At 39.5% G+C, this 26684-nt stretch overlaps 1 protein-coding gene across 5 annotated transcripts in view; it reads left to right on the top strand.

Moving 5' to 3' along the window:
• LOC111153645 (zinc finger protein 169) overlaps positions 1-26684 on the top strand; it is a 54618-nt gene that overhangs the window by 6326 nt on the left and 21608 nt on the right. For 2 of the 5 annotated variants that reach the window (XM_022512792.1, XM_022512791.1), the window contains exons 2-4: positions 12955-13041; positions 25386-25512; positions 25936-26031. In XM_022512792.1, the coding sequence (XP_022368500.1) occupies positions 13009-13041; positions 25386-25512; positions 25936-26031 (256 nt within the window). In that variant the 5' untranslated portion in view covers positions 12955-13008. Of the gene's footprint in view, positions 1-12954; positions 13042-21074; positions 21498-25385; positions 25513-25935; positions 26032-26684 lie in introns of those variants that run through there. The other 3 variants (XM_022512790.1, XM_022512795.1, XM_022512794.1) reach the window with 3 other exon arrangements.

The raw sequence follows: 26684 nt of genomic DNA, 5'->3' as shown, positions 1-26684 counted from the left end.
GATGTCATTCTTTGTTAAATGCTTTATTTCCACCTACTGAAATGAACATGATTTTTGTGCTTTCTCTTATTGGAGGGATATATTATGTTGAATGATTTGCAAATACTGAACCATCTTTGCAGCCCAGGAATAAATCCCACTTCATTGTTGTGAATGATTTTTATAATGTATTGTTGGATTTGGTTTGCTAATAGATTTTTTACAAAGCTGCAGAAATCATGACTGATGGTCTGGTATGATAATAGATGCTGTCTGAGAGCCCAGAAAAAGACCCATATAAATATAGTTAACTGATTTTTGTCAAAGAAACAAAGACAACACAATGAAGCAAATGCTGTATTTTTTTGAGGGTTTTTGCATCTATATTCATTAGAAATGCTGGTAGCCCCCCCCTTTTTTGTGGTGTCTTTATTTGGTTTTGGTATCAGGGTAATCTTGGGCTCATAAATGAATTTGGAAGCTTCCTTCCTCTTTTATTTTTTGGAATAGTTTGAGAAGAATAGTTATTTACTCTCCTTTATTATTTTATTTTTTTCATACATGAGCTATTTATTGGGTAGAAAATCCAAAAGAGTTGACAAAAGCACTTGTGAAAATCATAATTTAGCAAATTTGCAAGATAAAATTTTAATATACAAAATGCAACCCTGCCCTATGCCATCAGTGAACAGTGTAATATGAAATGGAAAACACAATATCATTTACATTAGCCCAATGGAAAAAAAAGAAAAAGGAAGAGAAAATTGTTAGGTACAAATGTAATAAGATATGTACCAGATCTTCTACATAAAATGCTAAAAAATTCAAATGAATACAGTTATAACCGAATAAATGATTAGATGTTCCATATTCGTAGATAGAAAAACTTAATGTTGTGAATATGTTGGTTCTACTTATTTCAACTTAAAGATTTAATGAAATGCCAATCAAAATGCCACCAAGTTATTTTGTGGATGCCAACAAAGTGATTATAAAACTTATGTGGGAGAAAAAAGACCTAGATAGCTAACACTATATTGAAAAGGAAGAAAGTTGAAAGATGATCTCCAAATGCAAGACTTTTTACAAAGCTGCAGAAATCATGACTGATGGTCTGGTGTGACAGTAGATGCTGTCTAAGAGCCCAGAAAAAGACCCATATAAATGTAGTTAACTGATTTTTGTCAAAGAAACAAAGACAACACAATGAAGCAAACACTGTATTTTCTTTCTTTTTTTTTTGGTGAGGATTTAAAAAAAAAATTTTTTTTCAGATTTTATTTATTTATTTGACAGACAGAGATCACATGTAGGCAGAGGCCGGCAGAGAGAGAGAGAGAGAGAGAGAGAGGAGGAAGCAGGCTCTCCACTGAGCAGAGAGCCCGATGCGGGGCTCGATCCCAGGACTTTGAGATCATGACCTGAGCCGAAGGCAGAGGCTTTAATCCACTGAGCCACCCAGGTGCCCCTTAAAAAATTTTTTATTGTGATATGTTAATCACCATAAAATACATCATTAGTTTTGTTTTTTTTTTAAAGATTTTATTTATTTATTTGACAGACAGAGATCACAAGTAGGCAGAGAGGCAGGCAGAGAGAGAGGAGGAAGCAGGCTCCCCACCGAGCAGAGAGCCCAATGTGAGGCTCGATCCCCGGATCCTGGGATCATGACCCGAGCCGAAGGCAGAGGCTTTAACCCGCGCAGCCACCCAGGCGCCCCACATCATTAGTTTTTGATGTAGTGTTCCATGATTTATTGTTTACATACAGCACCCAGTACTCCATGCAATACGTGCCCTCCTTAATACCCACCACCAGGTTCACCCATTTCCCCACTCCCTCCCCTCTAAAACTCTCAGTTTGTTTCTTGGAGTCTATAGTCTCTTGTGGTCCATCTCCCCCTCTGATTTTCCCCCTTCACTTTTCCTTTCCTTCTCCTAATGTCCTCCATGTTATTCCTTATGTTCCACAAGTAAGTGAAACCATATGATAATTGACTTTCTCTGCTTGACTGACTTCACTCAGAATAATCTCCTTCAGTTTCATCCATGTTGATGCAAAAGCTGGGTATACATCCTTTCTGATGGCTGAGTAATATTCCATTGTGTATATGGACCACATCATCTTTATCCATTTGTCTGTTGAAGGGCATCCTCGGCTCTTTCCACAGTTTGGCTGTTGTGGACACTGCCACTATGAACACTGGGGTACAGATGGCCTTTCTTCTCACTGCATCTCTGTCTTTGGGGTAAATACCCAGTGCAATTGCTGGATCATAGGGTAGCTCTAGTTTTAACTTTTTGAGGAATCTCTACACTGTTTTCCAAAGTGGCTGCACCAACTCACGTTCACACCAACAATGTAAGAGGGTTCCCCTTTTCCACATCCTCTCCAACATTTGTTGTTTCTTGTTAATTTTGGCCATTCTAACTGGCATAAGGCGGTATCTCAATGTGGGGTTTTTTTTTTTTTTAAGATTTTATTTATTTGACAGACAGATCACAAGTAGGCAGAGAGGCAGGCAGAAAGAGAGGGGGAAGCAGGCTCCCTGCTGAGCAGAGAGCCTAATGCAGGGCTCGATCCCAGGACCCTGGGATTATGACCTGAGCCGAAGGCAGAGGCTTAACCCACTGAGCCACTCAGGTGCCCCCTCAATGTGGTTTTGATTTGGATTTCCCTGTTGGCTAATGATGATGAACATTTTTTCATGTGTCTGTTAGCCATTTGTATGTCTTCATTGGAGAAATGTCTGTTCACGTCTTCTCATTTTTTGACGTGATTATCTGTTTTGGGGGTGTTGAGTTTGAGAAGTTTTTTATAGATCCTGGATATCAGCCCTTTGTAGTGCCATTTGCGAATATCTTCTCCCATTCTGTGGGTTGCCTCTTTGTTTTGTTGACTGTTTCCTTTGCTGTGCAAAAGCTTTTTATCTTGATGAAGTCCCAATAGTTCATTTTTGCTTTTGTTTCCCTTGTCTTTGGAGACGCATCTTGAAAGAAGTTGCTGTGGCTGATGTCAAAGAGGTTACTGCCTATTCTCTAGGATTTTGACGGATTCCTGTCTCACGAGGTCTTTCATCCATTTAGAGTTTATCTTTGTGTGTGGTGTAAAAGAATGGTTGAGTTTCATTTTTCTATACATAGCTGTCCAATTTTCCCAGCACCATTTATTGAAGAGACTGTCTTTTTTACATTGGATACTTTCTTTTGCTTTATCGAAGATTATTTGACCATAGAATTGAGGGTCCGTATCTGGGCTCTCTACTCTGTTCTGTTGGTCTGTTTGTCTGTTTTTGTGCCAATACCATTCTGTCTTGGTGATCACAGCTTTGTAATATAGCTGGAAATCAGGCAATGTGATGCCCCTAGTTTTGTTTCTCTTTTTCAACATTTCCTTGGCGATTGAGGGTCTTTTCTGGTTCCATACACGTTAGGATTGTTTGTTCCAGCACCTTGAAAAATGCTGGTGGCATTTTGATCAGGATGGTGTTGAAAGTATAGATTGCCCTGGGCAGCATAGACATTTTATCAATGTTTATTCTTCCAATCCATGAGCGTGGAATGCTTTTCCATCTTTATGTGTCTTCTTCAGTTTCTTTCATGAGTGTTCTGTAGTTCCTCGAGTATAGATCCTTTACCTCTTTGGTTAGGTTTATTCCAAGGTATCATGGTTTTTGGTGCTATCGTAAGTGGAATCGGTTCTCTGATTTCCCTTTCTACAGTTTCATTGTTAATGTATAAGGAAGCAAATGATTTCTGTGCATTGTTTTTGTATCCTCCCACATTACTGAATTGCTGTATAAGTTCTAGTAATTTGAGGGTGAGTCTTGGGTTTTCCACATAATGTATCATGTCATCTGTGAAGAGAAAGAGTTTGACTTCTTCTTTGCCAGTCTGAATACCTTTTCTTTTTGTTGTCTGATTGCTGTTGTATGACTTAAAGTGCTATGTTGAACAATAGTGGCGAGAGTGGGCATCCTTATCATGTTATTGATCTCAATGGGAGAAGGCTGTGGATTTTTCATAGATGGATTTTATGAAGTTGAGGAATGTTCCCTCTATCCCTATACTCTGAAGAGTTTTAATCAGAAAAACATGCTGTATTTTGTCAAACGCTTTTTCTGCATCAATTGAGAGGACCGTATGGTTCTTCTCTGTTCTCTTATTGATTTGTTCTATCACATTTATTTGTGAAAGTTGAACCATACTTGCATCCCAGGGATAAATCCCATCTGGTCATGGTGGATAATCATTTTAATGTACTGTTGGATCCTATTAGCTAGGATCTTGTTGAGAATCTTGGCATCCATATTCATCAGGGATATTGGTCTGAAATTATCCTTTTTGATGGGGTCTTTGCCTGGTTTGGGGATCAGGGTAATGCTGGCTTCATAGAAAGAGTCTGGAAGTTTTCCTTCTGTTTCCATTTTTTGAAACAGCTTCAGGAGAAGAGGTACTATTTCTTCTTTGAATGTTTGATAGAATTCCCCCAGGGAATCCATCAGGTCTTGGACTCTTGTTTTTTTGGGAGGCTTTTTGGTTTTGTTTTAAAATCACTGCTTCGATCTCATTACTGGTTAATGGTCTATTCAGGTTGCCAATTTCTTTCCGTTTCAGTCTTGGAAGTTTATAGATTTCCAGGAATGCATCCATTTCTTTCAGTTTGCTTAACTTATTGGCATACAGTTGTTGATAATAATTTCTAATTATTGTTTCTGTTCCTTTGGGGTTAGTCATGATCTCTCCCCTTTCATTCATAATTTCATTAATTTGGGTCCTTTCTCTTTTCTTTTGGATTAGTCTGGCCAGTGGTTTATCGATCTTACTAATTCTTTCAAAGAATTAGCTTCTAGTTTTGTTGATGCATTCTCCTGTACTCTGGTTTCTAACTCACTGATCTCTCCTCTCCTCTTAATTATTTCCCTTCTTGTGCATGGGGTTGACTTAATTTGTTGTTGATTCTCCAGTTCTTTAAGGTGTAAAGAGAGTTTGTGTATTCAGGAATTTTTTTTTTTTAATTTATTTATTTTTTTTTTGAGTGAGGCTTGGATGGCTATGTATTTCCCCCATAGGACCACCTTTGCCATATTCCATAGGTTTTGGACCGATGTGTCTTCATCTCATTGGTTTCCATGAATTGTTCAAGTTCTTTGATTTCCTGGCTGACCCAAACATTCTTGAGCAGGATGGTCTTTAGCTTCCAAGTGTTTGAATTTCTTCCAAACTTCTTCTTGTGATTGAATTTCAGTTTCAAAGCATTGTGGTCTGAGAATATTCAGGGAATAATCTGAATCTTTTGGTATTGGTTGAGACCTGATTTGTGACCCCATATGTGGTCTATTCTGGAGAAAGTTCTATGTGCGCTCGAGAAGAATGACTATTCTATTGTTTTAGGGTGGAATGTTCTGTATATATTTATGAGGTCCATCTGGTCCAGTGTGTCATTCAAACCTCTTGGGGTTTTTGTTGATTTTCTGCTTAGATGATCTGTCTGTCGCTGAGAGTGGCGTGTTAAGATCTCCTACAATTAACGTATTCTTATCAATATGTTTCTTTATTTTGATTAACAGTTGGCTTATGTAGTTGGCTGCTTCCATGTTTGGGGCATAAATATTCACAACTGTTGGATCTTCTTGGTGGATAGACCCTTTAAGAATTATGTAGTGTCTTTCTGTATCTCTAACTACAGTCTTTAGCTTAAAATCTAATTTGTCTGATATGAGAATTGCTATCCGAGCTTTCTTTTGAGGCCCATTGGCATGAAAGATGGTTCTCCATTCCTTCACTTTCAGTCTGGATGTATCTTTAGGTTCAAAATGCATCTCTCGTAGATAGCATATGGATCGGTCCTGTTTTTTAATCCAGTCTCCAGTCCTGTGCTAGTTTATGGGAGCATTTAGGCAGTTCATGTTGAGAGTGATTATTGAAAGATATGTTTTTATTGTCATCATGTTGCTTGTGAAGTCCTTTTTTCTATAGATTGTCTCTGCAAATTTCTGTTCTTTATCATTCTTGGGGTTTTTCTTCTTTTATAGAACCCCCCCCCCCTTAATATTTCTTGTAGTGTTGGCTTGGTGGTCTCATGATCTTTTAGTCTTTGCCGGTCTTGAAAGCTCTATATCTCTCCTTGCCAGATAATGTATTCTGAATGTCAGCCTTGCCAGATAAAGTATTCTTGGCTGAATGTTCTTCTCATTTAGTCCCGTGTCTTGCCGGCCCTTTCTGGCTTGCTAGGTTTCTGTGGACAGGTCTGACATTATTCTGATGTTCCTCCCACTGTCCATAAGAAATCTCTTCCCCTAGCTTCCCTTAAGACATTTTCTCTGAATTTACGATTCGTGAATTTCACAATCACATGTCTGGAGGTCTTTCTACCCTTGTTGATCTTGGGGGTGTCCTCTCTGCCTCGGAGACACGAACACTTGTTCCATTCCCCAGATTAGGGAAATTCCCATCTAGGATTTGCTCAACTATATCTTCTAGTTCTGTCTCTCTTCATGCCTTCAGGGATCCCAATAATTCTGACATTGGAATGTTTCATGGCATCATTTCTCTGATTCTGTTCTCATGGTTTCTAAGCTGTTTGTTCCAGGCCTCCTCCTGATCCTTCTTTTCTATCAGTTTGTCTTCTAGATCATTAATTTGATCTTCTGCCTCATTTACCCTAGCTGTTAGAGTATTTAATTAGATTGGATCTATTGATAACATTTTTAAGTTCTGCCAGATCAGCTCTCACTGTTCCCACTAGTGGTTTTCTCCAGCCTAGCCATTGTCTGGATAATTATTACCCTGAATTCTATTTCGGACATCTCGCTTATGTCCATATCCAATAGCTCTGTGGCAGAGGTCACAGTCTCTGAGTTTTTCCTATGTTGGGGTCCTCCTCTTAGTCATTTTGTTGAGGGATGGTTGAGGGAATATACAGAGTCCAAAGTATTGACCACAGTCCAAGCAAAATGTACCTGTTTTATAGGGACTTTAGGGTTTCTGGCCTCTTGTTCTTTCAGCCTCTCTTCTGGAGGGAGGGGCCTGCCATGCTGTTAGGCAACCCCGTTTGGGCAGAATTGCCTTGCCCCCTGTGGTGGGGAATGGGCTCAGTGAAAACCAGTTTGGGGGTGAGGGGGGCTTTTGTTCTCTGGCGGCTTTCCCTGGCGGGTTTCTGTGTCCCTTCCAAGAGTCAGAGTAGAAGTGACTGTGTCCAAACATCTGTCTCAGGCAGAGAGATCACAAACTGTTCTCCAGAAATCTCTCCATGTCACACTGACTCCATTTTTGTCTGTGCTGCTAAAAACAGTAGCAGCCTGGGTTGTGTGCCCCACCGCAGCACTCCCATCCCTGCTTCTAGGTCCAGGCATGTCTCTGCCCTTTGTGCTTCTAAAACCACCAGCCACTCCCAGGTCATATGCATGCTCTGGCAGCTCCAGGTTTCAGCCTGGGGGCCGCTGCCCTAAAGTCCTTTCCCAGTGGCTACCAGTCTGAGTCTGTGCCCAGGCCCCAGTGCAGGAGCTTTTAAGCTCCTGTGTTACTTCAGCTTCCCAGCGCCAGCGCTTATGGCAGCTCCCTCCCCCTTCCGTTTATCTTCCAATATCTGTCCGCAGAATTGTGGCTCCCCGTTTCATACCTCAGAACCGGCTGCCAGAGATACTCTGTTGGTATAGATCCTGATATATCTTCTTACATCTCAAGCTGATTTCATGGGTGTTCAGAGTTGTCTGACAGATATCCAGGTCAGTCGGTTGAAATAGGGCCCCTTACTCCTCCACCATGTTGTTGTTGTTGTTGTTTGAAAATCATATCCTCCTTTAAATGTTTGGTAGAATTCACCTGTGAAGCTGTCTGGTCCTGGACTTTTGTTGATTGGGAGGCTTTTATTAGTGATTAAATTTCACTGCTGGTAATCAGTCTGTTCAAATTTTCTGTTTCTTCCTGCTTCAGATTCAGTAAACTGTATGTTTCCTTTTTTTTTATATATATATTTTATTTTATTAGACAGAGATTACAAGTAGAGAGGCAGGCAGAGAGAGGAAGGGAAGCAGGCTCCCCGCTGAGCAGGGAGCCCGATGTGGAGCTCGATCCCAAGACCCTGGGAACATGACCTGAGCCGAAGGCAGAGGCTTTAACCCACTGAGCCACCCAGGCACCCAAGCTATATGTTTCAAGGAATTTGTCCAGTTCTTCTGGGTTGTCAAATTTGTTGGCAAATGATTTTTCAAAATATTCTCTTTTAATCCTTTGTATTTCTGTATTGTCAGTTGTGCTTTCTCTCCTCTCTCATTTCTGATTTTGTTTGAGTCTGCTCTTTTTTTGTTTTGTTTTGTTTTGTTTTGGACCAGTCTACTTTTTATCAATTTTATTTTTTTCTCCCCAAAGGAACCAGATGCTGGTTTCATTGATCTGTCCTATCGAGTTTTTATTTGGCTTGGTTTTGTAGCTTCTGTTTTATTTATTTCTGCTGTAATATTTATTATTTCTTTCCTTCTACTGGCTTTGGGTTTTGTTCTTTTTCTATCTCCTTTAGGTGTAAGGTTAGGTTATTCATTTGAGATTTTTCTTGATTCTTGGGGTTGGCCTATATTGCTGTATAATTCCTTCTCAGAACCACCTTTGCTTGTATCCCAAAGTTTTGGACCATTGTATTTTTCCCATTTGTTTTTTTACTTCCTCTTTGATTTCCTGTTGGACCCATTCATTATTTAGCAGCATGTTATTTAACTAACATGTATTTGTACTCTTTCCAGATTTTCTTCTTGTGGCTGATTTCTAGTTTCATAGCATTGTGGTCCTAAAAGATGCATGGTATGATTTTGATCTTCTTGAATTTGTTGCGAGTTGTTTTGTGGCCTACCATGTGATCTCTTTTAGAGACTGTTCTATGTGCACTTGAAAAGAATTTGTATTGTTTTAGGATGAAATGTTCTGAATATATCCGTTAGATCCATCTGGCCAAATGTGTCATTCAAAGCCACTGATTCCTTGTTGATTTCTGTTTGGTTGATCTATCTATTCATATAGGTGGGCTGTTAAGGTCCTGTACTATTATTACTATTATTTCCTTTATGTTTATCATTAGGTGTTTTATGTATTTGGGTGCTCCTGTGTTGGGTCACAAATATTTACAATTGTTATATCTTTGTGTTGGATTGTTCCCTTTATGATTATATAGTGTCCTTTTTTGTGTCTTGATATATAGTCTGTTTTACAGTCTATTTTGTCCAATTTATATATTGCTACTCTGGCTCTCTTATCACTTCCATTTGCATGATAAGTGCCTTTCCATCCCTTAACTTTCACTCTGTATGTGTCTTTGGGTCTGAAATGAGGCTCTTGTGGACAACATGCAGATGGGTTTTGCTTTTTTATCCATAATGCCACCATGTGTCTTTTGATTGTTACATTCGGTCCATTTACATTTAAGGTGTTTAATACTAGGTATGTGTTTATTACCGTTTTGTTACTTCTTTTCCAGTTGTTTTTGTAGTTCTTGTCTGTTCCTTTTTTCTTTTTGTCTCTAACAGTTTGCTGGCTTTCTTTAGAGATAAACTTGGATTACTCTCTTTGTTTTCTTGCTTATCTGTTATTTGTGATTACCATTAGGTTTATATATAATATCTTATGTATATAGCAGTTTTATTATGTTTATGGTCACTTAAGTTTGAACCGATTCTTTTTTCCTCTCCCTGCCATGTTTTAGATATATGGTGACATACTTTACTCTTTTTATTTTGTGAATTCCTTGACTAATGTTTTTTAAAGAATTTATTTTTATTTATTTGAGAAAGAGTGTATCAGTGTTGGGAGGAGCAGAGGGAGAGGAACAGGCAGATTCTGCATTGAGTGCATAATCATAATCATAATCTCATAATCAAGTCATTATCTCATGACCGAGATTATGAGCTTAGTCCAAATCAAGAGTTGGTCACTCAACTGAGTCACCCAGGCCCTCTCCCTTGACTGATATTTATAAATATACCTAATTTTACTGCTTTTGTGCTTCCTACTTTTCTCACTCATGCTTATGGTCTTTTGTTTCCACTCATAAAGTCCCCTTTAATGTTTCTTGTGGGCCGGTTTAGTGGTCATGCATTTCTTTAACTTTTGTTTGTCTGTTAAACTCTTATTGCTCCTTTTATTCTGAATGATAGTCTTGCCAGATAGAGTATTCTTAGTTGCACATTTTTTCCTTTTAGCACTTTGAACATATCATGCCACTCTCTCTGGCCTGCAGAGTTTCTGCTAAAAAATCAGCTGATAGCCCTATGGGGTTTCCTTATGTGTAACTGTTTTTTTTCTCTTGATGCTTTTAAAATTCTCTCTTATTCACTTCTTTTTGCTGTTTCAGTTACTATGTGTTTTAGTGTGGATCTCCTTACATTTATTTTGTGGGAGACTCTCTGTACCTCCTGGGTCTGGATTCCTTTCGTCCCCCAGATTCAGGAAGTTCTCAGCCATTGTTTCTTCAAATAAATTTTATGCTCCCTTTTCTCTCTTTTCTTCTGGGATCCCTATAATGCAAATGTTACTACTCTTGATGGTGTTCCTGAGTTTTCTAAGTCTGTTTTCACTTTTCATTACTATTTTTTCTCCTTCCTTTTGAGCTTGCTTTCCATTCCTGTCCTCCATGTCATTGATTTATTCTTCTGCTTGTTCTAGACTACTATTTATTCTCTCTGGTGTATTTTTAATTTCAGTTATTAAGTTCTTTATCTCTAATTCTTTTTTATGTTTTCTATCTCTTTATCAAGGGTCTCACTGAAGTCCTCCACTCCTTTCTCAAGTTCAGTGAGTATCTTTATGTCCATTACTTTAAATTCTTTCTGAGGCATATTATCAGTGCTTTGTTAGCTCTTTTGCTGTGATTTTGTTCTGTTCTTTCATGTGGGATATATTCCTCTGATTCTTCATTTTGTCTAATTCTGTGTCTGTTTCTGTGTGTTGGGAAAGTCAGCTATGTTTTCTGCTCTTGAAAGTCATGGCCTTATCTCTTTTTTTTAAGATTTTATTTATTTGACACAGAGCGGGGAGAGAGAGAGAGAGCGAGAGCGCACAAGCAGGGGGAGCAACAGAGGGAGGGGAGAAGCAAGCTGTCCACTGAGCACGGGGCCTAATGCAGGGCTCGATCCCAGGACCCTGGGATCATGACCTGAGCTGAAGTCAGACACTTAACTGACTGAGCCACTGAGGTGCCCCAGCAATTGATTTTTGTATATTAATCTTGTATCTGCAGCCTTGATTTACTCACTTGTTAGTGCCAGAAATTTATTGATTCTTTGGTATTTTCTAAATAATTAGGTCATTTGCAAAGTTATTATTGCTTCTTCCTACCCAGTGTGTGTATCTTTTATTTCTTCTTTTGTCTTCTTATATTAACTAGTACTTCCAGTGTGAAATTCATAGGAGAGGTGAGAAGGGGACACCCTTGCTTTGTTCCTGGTCTTCAGGGACAGCATCTGCTTTCTCAGCACTAAGCAGTGTATATGAGTGGTGGCTTTTCCACTCTTTTTTTAAGCCCAGACACAGTTACCTGCTGAGGCCATCAGCACAGCCTGTTCTTAACCTGAGCCTGAAAAAATTAATGTCACTTCTTTACTGGTCTCTAACATCCAACCAGTGTTCATATTTCCTGGATTGCTCAAAACTGCTAAAACACATTGCCTTTGGTTTTTGGGTCTTGAAAGTCCTTTCTATAAGAGCTCTCTCTCTCTTTTCATGCTGTTAACTTGTTGAAAGCTTCACATTTTGAAAAGATTACACACATGTCAATTCACCCCTCAGTATTTCACCATTTTTTTTAAAAGATTTTATTTATTTGAGAGAGAGAGAGAAAGCACGAGAAGGGGGAAGACAGAGGGAGAAGCAGACTCCCTGCTCAGCCCCAAGACTCCAGGATCATGACCTGAGCCAAAGGCAGTCGCTTAACCAACTGAGCCACCCAGGTGCCCACTTCACCATTTCTTTCTTTCTTTTTTTTTTTTTAAAGATTTTATTTATTTATTTGACAGAGAGAAATCACAAGCAGGCAGAGAGGCAGGCAGAGAGAGAGGAGGAAGCAGGCCCTGCTGAGCAGAGAGCCCGATGCGGGGCTCGATCCCAGGACCCTGAGATCATGACCTGAGCCGAAGGCAGCGGCTTAACCCACTGAGCCACCCAGGCGCCCCCACTTCACCATTTCTTAATAATGACTTGTTTTCCCCATATGCTGAATATCATGATCACAGCTAACAGTGTTCACAATACTTCTCTAATGCCCAGTTCATTTTAAATTGTCCTTTGTAATCCCCAAAATGCTTTCTGGTTCATTTGTGTGAAGTGTATAATCACATCTGAAGAATGGTTATCTAGTCTTTGCATTAAGGAAAGTCTCCCCTCTTAATAATTTCTTTGTGACACTGGCTTGTTGAAGTCCTGGGCCATTTGCTGACTGCCCCTTCTTAAATCTCAAGTCGCATTTAAAATCTTGGGAACTCAACCTTGGACATATAAATGGGGGGGGCAGCCAGAATGATGGCACCCACCCTGCCTAACTTACCCCCCCTTCCCCCGGTCTGCATTCTCTGGAGACCCGTAGCACTCCTTCTGTTTGGATTTCCTGGGACTTGTCCTTTGGCTTCAGGGCAGATGTGGATGGTGAGTTTCTGTTTTCCCTATGATAGGTGATTTTGGCTCTCAGTGTGAGTGCTCTCCTATGGGTACTCTGAGGACCATTCCTTCTTAACAGAATCCCCACAGTGAGAAAAGTCTTATCTACCTGCAGGGGGCTGAAGGCTTCAATTCTCAACTGGGGATTGGGACAGCCTGTTGCTGATCTGGCTCTAGGACCCTTTTCCCCCCACCTTTTTTTGGATACTGGTTAAGAATGAGCAGCTCTGATGACCCCTGCAACCTGCCTTCCTTATCTCTACTCACCCCTGCTGAACTGGGAGGCTAATGGAAGGGTACTTCTCCCAAGCGCCCCTTCACCTCTGTTCTCTTTCCTCAGCTCTGCCTTGGAACTTGACTCTTCTCTAGGAAGAGCACTAAGCTGACCAGGAATATGGCCCCAGGGCTTCTGACAACCAGGGATCAGGTGAGTCCTAAAATTTTTTCCTAGCTCTTGCAGGATGGACTCATTGTCTGCTTGTCCTGGAGCTGCCCTGGTGGTGTTAGGTCGTATTTAGCCCTGATTTTGGAGGTGTGGCGCATCTTACCCAGAGCCTTTTCTCAGACTCCTCTGTTCCATTCATGACTTACGCATTCACCAAGTAGTGAACTGTAATCAACACAGTTAAAATACAAATACAGGATATTCATGCTTATGTGCCCAGTGATTCCCAAGGCCTAAAAACGTAAAGGAAGGCTTCCAGGACAAAGCTCTTTGCAGAGCTGTCTGAGCTCCTCCTGATGGACTTGACAAATTGAAGAACTTCCAGTGGGAGTGTGACAGAAGTCTAGTGCATCTCAGAAACCAGGTGACTGGCAGGCTGTCCCTGACCATTTGGAAAGATGGAGCAGCCAGTGGCCTTTGGACACATCAGTTTTCTCTGTGTAGTGGTGAGGGTGTCTGCTTGTTACTTGGGGATACATTTAGTTTGGCTAGTCCTATGATTGATTGATATATATTATATATCAATATATATATATAAATTATATATATATAATTTTTTTTAAAGATTTTATTTATTTATTTATTTGACAGAGATCACAAGTAGGCAGAGAGGCAGGCAGAGAGAGAGGGGGAAGCAGGCTCCCCGCCGAGCAGAGGCCGATGCGGGGCTCGATCCCAGGACCCCGGGATCATGACCCGAGCCAAAGGCAGCGGTTTAACCCACTGAGCCACCCAGGCGCCCCATATAATTTTCTTTTTTTAAAAGAGTTTGTTTATTTTACTTGAGAGAGAACGTGAGCAAGAGAAAGCATAGAAGAAAGGGAGAAGCAGACTCCCTGCCAAGCAGAGAGCCCAACACGGGGCTTGCAGACAGATGTTTAACCAAATGAGCCACCCAGGAGACCCTGTACTTTATATTTAAATGAGTTTTCCACACTTAAAAATCGGAAGATTGTATCTGAAGGTCTGGATTGCCAGCTTCCCTGAGAATAGGTCATTCATCACTCTCCAGAATCCACACTCTTGGCAAATGACAAGTAGTTGAACCCAAACAGTGTCACTACAGTGTAGTCATACTCCCTTCCACCCCCTGGCCCCAAGGCCGAGGAGTCTAATTCACTCACTCATTACTGTTCTGGACCCTGAATTCTTTGCCTTCACCTGTTGTAAGCCTAGATGGACAGTTCAGCCAGAATCTGGAAAACTAGGCTGAGGGTTGTGGGCTTGAACTTAGAGTAAGCTGGATTTTGAACGATTTTGAGATGGATTTCGCCATGTTGAAATCAAGGATTGGGAAATAAATAGTATAGTTGATCCTTGAACAACATGGATTTGAGCTGTGTAGGTTATTTATATGTGGATTTTTTTTCAGTAAATACAGTGCAGTATTATAAATGTATTTTTTCTTTCTCATAAGTTTCTTAATAACTTTTTTCTCTAGCTTATTTTATTTTATGAATATAGTATATAATACACATAACACAAAATGTATGTTCACTGACTGTTTATGTTATTAGTGAGGCTTTCAGTTAATTGTAGGCTATTCAGTTTTGGGGGGAGTCAGAAGTTATACACAGATTTTTGAATGTATGGTGGTTTGGCACCCCTCACCCCTGTGTTGATCAAAGATCAACTGTAACTGAGTAAATACTGTGTCCTAAAGGTTTTCTCTAAGATTAGGCAGTATGTGAAATTGGCACAATTGGATAAAATTAACATTTATTAACCACCTAAATAGATACCAGATGAGATTCTTTTGTCTTGGTTATATCAATTACACAAAGTACTGTCAGTTGTATTCAGTTTTTCATTGCCTATGTATCAGGTGTAGAATTTTTTGCAAAAGATCTGAACTTAATCTTAAATACTCGGCTCATACAGTGAATAGTTGCCTGTTACTGTACAAGTTAAAAATAAATGATTGATTATCAGAACCACTGAGAGCTGCTTGCCCCTCAGTTGTCAAATATTTTATACCTTTGAGGGAGAATGTTTATGTAGCACATGCAATTCAGAATGTTACTTAAGGTAAGAGAGAAAACTTCTGTATGTTTCACTTTACCATTTATGATGTTAATAGAGAAGCATTCTTGGCCAAAATGGAAGGTAGCACTTGCTCACTTTTTCCATCCCTACTCTGCCACTTCCTGTGGGATCCTTAGCACACCTTGAATCTCATCCTGTCTGTGACCAGTATCTCTCAATATACATTTTTTTTTATTTATTTCCTTGTGAGAAATTGATGTGAGGGTTTAAGCGTCTGAAATGCTAAGTTTTTTAAGATGAAATTTCCATACCTGGAAGAGTGTCAGGCATGCAAACCTACTTGTTTCAGAAAGGGACCACAGTCCAAACTTTTTTTTTTTTTTTTTTAAGAGGAGGGGCAGAGGGCAAGAGAGAATCTTAAGTGGTTCCATGCCCAGCATGAAGCCTGATGTGGAGCTCAATCCCACAACCCTGACATGACCTGAGCTGAAATCAAGAGTTGGATGCTTAACCAGCTGAGCCACCCAGGCACCCAAAACAATCTTAACTTTTTGGAAAAAAAAAAAAAAGCATGAAGGGGTTTGTTTTTGTTTATTTGAGGCATAGAAATTACATATTTTAGGATTCTTTAAATTGCATTTCCATGTACTTTGGTATGTATCTGATCTGAATTACATAAAATCTTTTGACCTGTATTCTAAATGAATATATTGTTGGCCATATATACACATGGTATTTGGCCTTGTCTAAGGAGTTTGGCCTGATAGAAGAAATTGGAATATGCTTTAGGGTTGTGACATAGATCAGGGCTGGACCTACAGGTTGTTAACTAGTAAGAAATTAGCACTCTTTCATTGAATCTTAAGAAATTGTTTTGAATGCTGTGTGAGGGAGCCTTTAGTCAACAAACAATGATATCCACAGCACAGCCTCCATTCTTATAAAACTCCTAACTTATTTAGGTGTTTGTCACTGGAATTAAACATTTAAAAGTTCCTTTATTGAGGTATAATTCACATCCAATAAAATTCACTATTTCAAAATCTACAGTTTGTAGATTTTAGTATATTCACAAAAGTTGTGCAGCCCTCACCACTAATTCCATAATGTTTTCGTAACCCCCAAAGGAAGTTCACACCCATTAGGAATCACTCCCTTTTCTTCCCTTTCCTAACCACTGGCAAGTGCTCATCTATTTTCTTTCTCCATAAATTTGTTTTTTCTGGGTATTTCATATAAATGAAACCATATAATATGTGGTTTTTGTATTTGTTTTCTTTCACTTAGCATAATATTTTCAAGGTCCATTCATGTTGTAGCCCGTATCAATAATATTTCATTTCTCTTCATGGTTGAATAACATTCTGTTGTTTTTTCATTCATCATTCATCAGTTGATGTACATTTCATTTATTCTTGTCATTGGAAATTAGGATCTTTGGTCTATGCACATATTTGAGATTTTAATGATAAAACTGATCTAGTGACTACCCCAGTGTCAGATCTTTAAAGGTGAAGAAACCCAAGAATCCATCAAACTCCTAGAGGAGAACATAGGCAGTAACCTCTTCAACATCAGCCACAGCAATTTCTTTCAAGACACATCTCTAAAGGCAAGGGAAACAAAAGCAAAAATGAACTTTTGGGACTTCATCAAGATAAAAAGCTTCTGCACAGCAAAGGAAATAGTCAACAAAACTAAGAGGCAACCCACGGAATGAGAGAATATATTTGCAAATGACATTTCAGATAAAGGGTTGATAGCCAAGATCTATAAAGAACTTCTTAAACTCAACAACCAAAAAAAATAAAGAATCCAGTCAAGAAATGGGCAGAAGACATACAAATGGCTAACAGACATGAAAAAATGTTCAGCATCACTACCCATCAGGGAAACACAGATCAAAACCACATTGAGATACCACCTTACACCACTTCGGATGGCTAAAATCAACAAAACAGGAAATAACAAATGTTGGTGAGGATGTAGTGAAAGGGGAACCCTCTTACATTGTTAGTGGGAATGCCAGCTGGTACAGCTACTTTGGAAAACAGTATGGAGTTTCCTCAAGAAGTTAACAATAGAGCTACCCTATGACCCAGCAATTGTACTACTGGATATTTATCCCAAAGATACAGAGGTAGTGAAAAGAAGGGGCATATGCACCCCAATGTTCATAGCAATAGTCCACAATAGCCAAACTGTGGAAGGAGCTGAGATGTCCTTCAACAGATAAATGGGAAAAGATGTGGTTCATATATATAATGGAATATTACTCAGCCACCAGAAAGGATGAATACCTGCTGTTTGCACTGACGTGGGTGGAACTGGAGGGAATTATGCTTAAGTGAAATAAGTCAACCAGAGAAAGACAATTATAATATGGTGTCACTCATGTGTGGAACATAAGGAATAGCATGGAGAACCACAGGGGAAGGGAGGGAAAACTGGGAAGAAATCAGAGAGGGAGACAAGTCACGAGCTACTCTTGACTCTGGGAAACAAACTGAGGGTTGTGGAAAGGGAGGTGGGTGGGGGGATGGGGTATCTGGGTGATGGGTATTAAGGAGGCAAGTTAAGTTATGATAAGCACTGGGTGTTATACACAACTAATGAATCGTTGGACACTACATCAAAAACTAATTATGGGGGTGCCTGGGTGGCTCAGTGGGTTAAGCCTCTGCCTTTGGCTCAGGTCATGATCTCAGGGTCCTGGGATCAAGCCCTGCATCGGGCTCTCTGCTCAGCAGGGAGCCTGCTTCCCCTCTCACTCTCTGCCTATTTATGATCTCTCTCTGTCAAATAAAATCTTAAAAGAAAAACCCAAAACTAATTATGTATTATATATTGGCTAACTGAAAATAAGAAGAAGAAGAAAGAAACATCCACATTCAAATATATGACTCTTTACAGGTTAAAAACATTCACAGGTTTTCACTATCCCATCCCACTGTTTCTCAGTGATTGCAAAATTTAACTTTTCTCAATGTTTGAGAACTTTTTTTTTTTTTTAAGGTTTATTTATTTGGAGGGGGGAGAGAGCACCCAAGTAGGGGGAGGGACAGTGGGAGAGGGGGACTCTTAAGCAGACTCTCCACTGAGTGCAGAATCTGATGTGAGGCTCGATCCCACAATCCTCAGATCATGATCTGAGCTGAAATCAAGAGTGGGGATGCCCAACTGACTGAGCCACCCTGGTGCCCCTTGGTAACCTATGGTGGAAAATTTTGTTCATGAAATCAATTGTAGTCTGACAGTTCTTCTCACCAGAAAATATGCCAAATGAGAAGATATGAGTATTTTAAATTGTATGAGCTACAACTGTGTAGTAGAATGTGTTCTTTTGTCTGCTTTCAAAACGATCCACAGGATACTACAACACCTCTGCTTTCTATTCTACCACTAGCTACCTTTCCCTCCTGCCAGGTGCTTCTCCTTACCTACATCATGGACTTTTTCCTTCTCTCCCTCTGTTCATGGCATCTCCATGCACTTCCCTACATGCTTCATTTAGATTCTTAGCCCTCTACTCTTTTCTTGACTGTTCTGAATCTTAGCCATCTTTCAAATTTTAATTTTTTTGAGATATAATTCACAGACCATAATTCAGCCTGTGGTGGAAATGATTAGATAAGAACTTTAAAGTCTCTTTTAACTATGCTCAATGTGGAAAAGGAGAATGTAGCAAATCAGATAAAATCAACTTCAAGACAAAGGGAAAGAAAACCATTCTGAATGATAAAAGAGTCACTTTAGCAGGAAGACATACCAGTATGTATGCATGTGTCGAATTAACAAAGCTTTAAAATACTTGACAGAATTAAAGGGGAAAAGGCAACTGTACTATTACAGGGAATTTAATCCCCACTGAGCAGCTGATAAGACAAGTAGGTAAAAAGTCAGTAGAGACATATATAATCTAAAGAAAACTAGCAACTACATCATCTTGATCAATAGTTACAGAACACTACACTGTGCAACTGCAGAATACACATTTTTTTTCAAATAGGTTTGGTGTGCTTAGCAAGATAGACCTAGTGAGTTTGAAGGGATTTATAGAATACAGCTTATGTTCTGTAACTCCAATTGAATTAGAAACCAATAATAAGATACCTAAGTAAATCTCAAGTATTTAGAAACTAACCAACACATTTCTTCACATTTTTCACTGCTCCTTACATCAAAGAAGAAATTGCACTGTGACATCAAAAGGGTGGAGGAAGGGAAATACGTGGCTCTGCACCTGCCGCAAAGCAACTGATGAGCTGCTGAAATCTGCCAGAATTACGTTTTGTCAAACTTGGGAACCTAGTCAAAAGTGGAAAATTTGGTGAAGAAAGAAGCTCCTACTTTGTGGCAGAAGAGTGCAGCAGCATTTTAAACTGCCTGCCTATTAACTATATCAAATATACACAAAGAGCTAAAGGAAGCCATAAACATGGAACTAAAGGAATTGGGCCAACAGTGTTTGAAGAGACAGAGAATATCAATGAAGAAATTATAAAAAGGAGCCATACAGAACTTCTGGAGCTGCAAAGTACAACTGAAGTGAAAAACTTGTTATGGGAGTTTAACAGCATATTTAGGCAGGCAAAATAGAGTCAGTGAATTTGAAAATACCTAAACTGAGATTATCCACTCTGAGGAGCAGAAAAAAAAAGAACATTGAAAAATGCACAGAACTTAAGAGACCTGTGAGACACCAGCAGATGTACTTACATATACATAGTGGGAATTGCAGAGGGAAAGGAGAGCGATAGAAAACTTTAAGAAATATCCAGAAACTCCCCAAACTTGCTTCAAAAAATAGCCATAAAGATATACATCTAAGAAGCTTAGTAAACTCCAAGTAGGATAAACTCAGATCCATACCCAGACATGTAGTCAAAATTATCAAAATCCATACACCAAGATAGGATTTTGAAAGCAGCAAGAAGATATCTGTTACCTACTAGGAAGGGTTTCTCAGTAAGATTGAGAGCTGATTTCTCATTAGAAACCATGGAGACCACCAGTCAGTAGGATAACATATTGAAGGTCTTGGAAGAAAGACTGTCAACTAAGATTTCTATATCCAGCAAATTATCCTTCAGGAATGAAGGAGAGGGGCGCCTGGGTGGCTCAGTGGGTTAAAGCCTCTGCCTTCAGCTCAGGTTATGCTCTCAGGGTCCTGGGATCAAGCCCCACATCAGACTCTCTACTTAGCAGGGAGCCTACTCCCCCCTCCCCCCGATGCTGCCTGCCTCTCTGCCTACATGTGATCTCTGTCTGTCAAATAAATAAATAAATCTTAAAAAAAAAAAGAATGCAGGAGAAATAAGAGGTTTCCAGATTTCAAAACAAAAAAAATGCTTCAGGCAAAATGGAAGGACACAAGACAGTAACTAAACCATTAGAAAGAAAATTGAACACTGGAGCGCTCAGCGTGGAGTCTGCTTGAGGTTCTCTCTCTCCCTTTCCCATCCCTCCACTTACATGCATGCTCTAAAATAAATCTTAAAAAAAAAAAACAAAAAACAAAAAACTTAAATGAGGTTTTGCACCAGTCAGATTAGGTTTTACCAGAAATAACAAGTGTCATGCACTGTTGGTGGGAATGAAAAGAGCCAATGTGGAAAACAGTCTGGAGACGCCTCAAAAACATGAAAAGAGAACTACCATATGATCTATCAATATGGTAGTAGATGTCTCATCATCAGGAACCACATAAGTTAGAGGGAAGTGGTGTGATGTTCTTTAGGTGCTGGAAGAAAGGAATTGTCAACCCCAAGTCCTATACCAAATGAAATATCTTTCAGAAATGAAGGGAAAATCAGGACATTTTTCAGATGGAGGAAAACAGAATTTGTCTCCAGGAGCATGGATAGAGGCAATTTTAGAAACAAAAAGGAAACAATAAAAGAGGGAAACTTGGAGCATCTGTGTAGTAAACAGATAACATAACAGGCTTCAGACTGTTATTCTTGGGAAATCCAAATCCTGCTTGCAAGATTATCCTTTGGCTGGCATTGGGATCTTGCATTTCTGGGGGGTTAGCACCATTTTCAGAATTGGTAAGAATGGTTGACTATGCCTAAAACTATGCAAACTGTTGGGTTTATGCTGAAAGAGCCTGTGACCAGTCCCTACTAAAAAAGTTGGGCAGTGAGCCTCTAATGAGCTTCCTTGTTAGACAGTGTTTAACACATGTTGTCACAGGTCCTTGGTGGTGGAGTTAAGTGGGTCATGTATTACTCCACTGGGAGAGTATTCTTGGATGCTTGTTCCTGGTTTCCTTTAGATGTTGTCTTTTGTACCATTTCTCTCTGGTGATTTTGCTTCGTATCCCTTTGTTTGTAGCCATGTGTACAACCATATGATGAGTCTTGCAAATCCTAGTGAACATCAAACCTGGGGGTGGTCTTGGGGACCCCTGACACCAACAGGAAGAAAGGAACACAGGAAAAATATGGGTAAATATAGGAGGCACTCCTCTTGCACATGAATTTTCTAAACTAATTTTGATGGTGGATGCAAAAATTATTATATAGTCTGATGTGATTCTAAAGATAGAGAGGAAATACTTAAGATCACCAGAAGGGCAAGAGGATTTAATGGGAGGTAAAAGTTTCTATACTTCCTTAAACTGGAAAATGAAGATACCAGTAGACTGCTTAGTTATATGTATATAATGTAGCTCCTAGAATAGCTACTAGAAATGTTATATAAAAAACACACAGCACTGGAGAAATCAAAATAGAATTCTTAAAAAAAAAAAAAAAGTCCAAGTAACCCAAAAGAAGTCAGTAAAAAGAAAACAAAGCAAAAAGAATAAAATGATCTAAATACACCAGCCAAAAGAGGGACTGGCATAGTAGAGTAAGAAATAGCAGCAATGACAACAACAAACCCTATATTTTGTCTAAATGAAACTTCAAACATTATAACATAAGCAAGTTAAAAGGATAAAAAAAATCATGCAAACGTTAACCAAAGGAAAGCTGGAGTGGCTATATATTAAATCAAGTAAGGTAGACTTCAGAGCAAGGAAAGTTACCAGACACAGGGTGATAAATGGTCAATTCCAGGAAGACCATGATCCTTAATATGTATGCATCACATAACAGTTTCACCATATTTGAAGAGAGAAAAAAGAGAAAACCGTAAGAAGAAATAGACAAATCAACGATTGGGAGACTTTAACACCCTTCTCTCAATGATGGAAATAGTGGACCCCAAATCAGTTAAGAGTTTTTGTCAATACAATCAGCCAAGAGAATGTAATCTCTACAGAACACGTCACCCAACCATAGTAGAATACATATTCTTTTCAGATGCCCACAAAAACATACTAAGATAGACATATCCTGAGCCATAAAACAACACATAAAACACAAGAATTTGTTTATCTTAACAAAAGTAGAGAACTGATAACAGACAATGTGTGTTTTCTGACAACAGAATCAAACTTGAAATCAGTAAGAGAAAGTTGACAGAAAAGCCTCTAAGCACTTACAAAATAAACTACACACTTCTAAGTTATCCATGCATCAAAAATGAAATTTCAAGAGAAATAAAAATATACATGGAAGAGAATGGAGAAGAAAATACAATATATCAAAGTATCTGGAATACAGCTGAAGCAGTCCTGAGAGGAAGACCTGTAGCACTGAATATGTATGTTAGAAAAGAGTAAGAGTCTCAAGTCATTAAGCCTCTACCTCAGGAACCTAGAAAAATAAGAGCAAAGTAAACTCAGAGCAAAACAAATAGAAGGAAATAATAGTGTTAAAGGCAGAAATCAGCTGCTCTTCTGAAAACAGTAACATTGAAACAACCTCTAGCAAGACTAAGAAGTAAAAAAAAAAGAGTAGACACAAATCACCATATCAAGAATGAAACAAAGGGGCTCCTGGGTGGCTCAGTCAGTTAAGCAGGTCATGATCTCTGAGTCCGAGGATCTAGTCCCACATCGGGCTCCTGGCTCAGCAGGAAGTCTCCTCTGGCCCTCCCAAATCTCATGCTCGCTCGCTCTCTCTCTCTCAAATAAATAAGATCTTAGAAAAGAAAGAAACAAAGTTTATCTCTACATACTCTGAAGCCACCAAAAGAATATCCACCCATATACTTTGCAACTTAGCTGAAATGAACTGCTTCCATGAAAAACAAACTACCAAAACCCACCCAATATGGAGTAATTTGAACAGCTCTGTAACTATTAAGGAAGTCTAATTTGCAATCTAAAAATTCCTACAGAAGAACTCTACGGGCCCAGATGTTTTTACTGTGGAATTCTGCCAGATCTTTAAAGAACATTTAACACAAGTGCTACATGACTTCTTCCAGAAAATAGAAGAGGAAACACTTAATAATTCACTCTATGGAGCACATATTACATTGATACCAAAATAATTACATGTTATTACCAAGCACAGTTTACTTTAGGAATGTAAGACTAGTTCCATATTTGAAACTTAGTGTAATCCACCATATTAATAAACTAAAAAGAAAAACCACATGATTGTATCAGTTGATGCAGTAAAAGCATTTATTTGACCGAATTCAACAATAACCGTAGTGGAAAAAAAAATTCTTGAATGCAGGGGAACTCCTCTACTTCAGTAGGGACATCTATCAAAAAATCTATATCTAACTTTTTTTCTTTCCTCAGTGAGGCTTTTCTTGGCCATTTACCTTTTTTTTTTTTAATTGCTGAGGTATACATAATATAAAATTTACTGTTTTAACCAATTTTAAATGTACAGGTCAGTGGTATTAAGTATATTCACACTGTTGTAAAACCATCCCTCATCTCCAGGTCCAGCACTGCTTCATCTTCCCAAGCTGAAATTCTGTCCATTAAAAACTGACTCATTCCCCATTCCTCCCAGCTGTTGGTAACCTCTTTTTTACTTTGTCGCTAAGGTTTGCCCATTCTGTGTACCTGCTGTAAGTGAAATCAAACACTTTTTGTCCTGTGACTGGCATATTTCATTTAGCATAATGTTTTCAAGGCTAATCCTTGATGTTGAATGTATCAGAATTTCCTTGCTTTTTAAGGCTGAATATATGCCATTGTATGCATATGCCACATTTTGTTTATCTGTTGATGGACATTTGAGCTATTGTGAATAATGCCATTAGAGACTTTGGTGTACAAGTATAGAGTGGTAGATAGCTAAGAGTGGAATTGCTGGATTGTAGGGTCCATTATACATTTACTGTATGAGTAACACAATAAAAAGCTGGATTTTTCCACAGAAACCACACCATTTTACATTTCCTACAAGAAATGCACAAAGGTTCCATTGTCTCCCCACACCCTGCCAGAACTTATTCTTTCCCTTTTCTTTGGTAATAGCTATCCCAGTGAGTATGGCATGGTATCTCATTGTGGAATAGTATTTTTAATGCTGTGAGACATAACACTTTCCTCCTTATGTCAAGAATAAGGCAAAGCTGTCTGCTTTCACCACTCTTTATTATGCTCTTAGTACTGTAATAAAGCAAGAAGAGGAAAGAAAACGCATACAGATTTATATAAGGGAAGAAATAAATCTGGCCCTATATGCAGATGCCATGCTTGTCTATGTAGAAAATCTCAAGGAATCTAGGAGGAAAAAAAAAACCCATAGAACTAAGTGAGTTCAGTCATGCTGCAGGATTTAAGGTAAACAGAAAATTATACTTCTATTTCCTAGCAATGAACATAGTGTCACTGAAATTAAAAATGTAATAGCATTAAAGTTTGTAGGTATCAATCTAACAAAGCATGCATGGCTTTGTATGCTGAAAACCACAAAATGCTGATGAAAGAAAAGAAAGAACATCTCAGTAAATGGAGAGACATACCATATTCATGGATTTGAAGAGTCAATGTAGTAAAGATGTTAGGTCTCCTCAAATTAATATAAAGGCTCATGCAAATCTTGTCAAAATTCCAACGAGGTTTTTTGTTCTGTTTTGTAGATACAGATCAAGGTTCTAAAATTTATATGGAAAGGATATATCTTAGAATAGCTAAAATAACCTTTAAAATGAAGAATAAGGTGGGAGGAATGAGGCTAGCTGATTTCAAGACTTAAACTATAGCCAGTTAAAGCTGTGTTTTTGACAGCATCACAGACATAAGATCAAGAGAAGAAAGGAGAGGACCCCTAATTAAACCTATGAGCAATGTGAGAAGAAGGTTAATAGTCTTGAACACGTGGCACTAAGAGTTTGGATTAAAAACGGGATCTCTGAAACTCACCAGGGTGCCCCACACCAGCATTCTTCCTGATTTGGCCCTGGTTAGTGGCTTAGGTTGACTAGTGCATGTGGCTGGCTTCTGGGTTAGCAGGAATGTGTTTGTGTTACAGGCATTAATGGCCTTCAGGGATGTGGCTGTGGCCTTCACCCAGAAGGAGTGGAAGTTACTGAGTCCTGCTCAGAGGACCCTGTACCGGGATGTAATGCTGGAGAACTACAGTCACTTGGTATCACTGGGTAAGGACAGCTTGTCTCAGGTCTCAGACCGCCTGTGGGCATCGTAAGATTTTATGTAGCAGCTGCCATGCTTTTGGCTCAGAAAGGAAAATTGTATTTTCCCTGTACCCACACAGGATGTCTGGGAGTGTATGGTCTGACACTGAACTGCCAGGCCTCTTCCAGGGCTGGGCCCCTCCTCCACAGTGATTTGCCCTCAGATCTGGGAATACCAGTATTCAGTTAACCACAGTGTACTGCCTTTAGATCCAGGATTCCCCCCTCCCTTTACTCATCCTTTCTCAGCACTCAGAGAGCCTTTGCACACCTCCCCGCGCTGCCCTGGCTCCTTTTGGGTTACTGCATTTGCCTGTTGACTGAGTTCTGCCATAGCCTCTTAAGCCTCTAACCTAGGGTCACCTTGGTTTCTTTCCCTGTGAGTAGGAATTGCCTTTTCCAAACCCAAACTCATCACACAGCTGGAACAAGGGGATGAGCCCTGGAGAGAGGAGAGCGAATGTCTTCTGGACCTTTGTCCAGGTGAGTGGGAAGCAGTGGGCAGACGAGGAGACTGGGCAGTGAGGCACTCAGCAGATAAGGAAGGAGGGCACCTGAATTTCTGGGGAGGGCTCTTCTTCAGGCCCCCCTCCGTGCCATCCTGCTCCCCCAGAGAGGGCTTCCCTGGCATCCTCTTTTCCCCCAGGCAGCCTCATTCCACTCATGTGGTATCTCTTTTCCAGCACCTTTTCTAGCTCACTGATGTCCGCATTCTTGGCTTTTGTTGGTTTATTCTGCATAGCATTTGGCCTCTGACACTAAGTCTTCTGCCCCTGGGAGACACTGTTGTTTCTGTTCTTAACCTGGTAACTTCTTAGTGCATCAGTTCTCCATAAATCCCCATAACCTTGTTTCTTTTATGATGGATTATTTAAGATTACAACAGGGTGTATAGAATTGTATGATGAGTGCCTGTGTGCCTTCCCTGTGGTCTGAGAGACAGACGTTAAAGACCAGAAAACAGTCCCTGCACCTTCCCTGGTTTGTCTTGCTCTCCACGCCCCCCCCCCCGAGAATCCAGTTTCCACACGCGCATTCTCATGTGCCTCAATCCTTTCTACCCCATCTGATGGGTCCTTCAACCATATAATGTTGTTTGCATGTTCATAAATGTCTCTACACATAGTATTGCAATG

Source organism: Enhydra lutris, unplaced genomic scaffold (genome assembly GCF_002288905.1).
Source record: "Enhydra lutris kenyoni isolate GAN:26980312 unplaced genomic scaffold, ASM228890v2 scaffoldscaffold33, whole genome shotgun sequence".
Lineage (NCBI taxonomy): Eukaryota > Metazoa > Chordata > Mammalia > Carnivora > Mustelidae > Enhydra > Enhydra lutris.
This window is presented reverse-complemented; position numbering and strand designations above follow the sequence as displayed.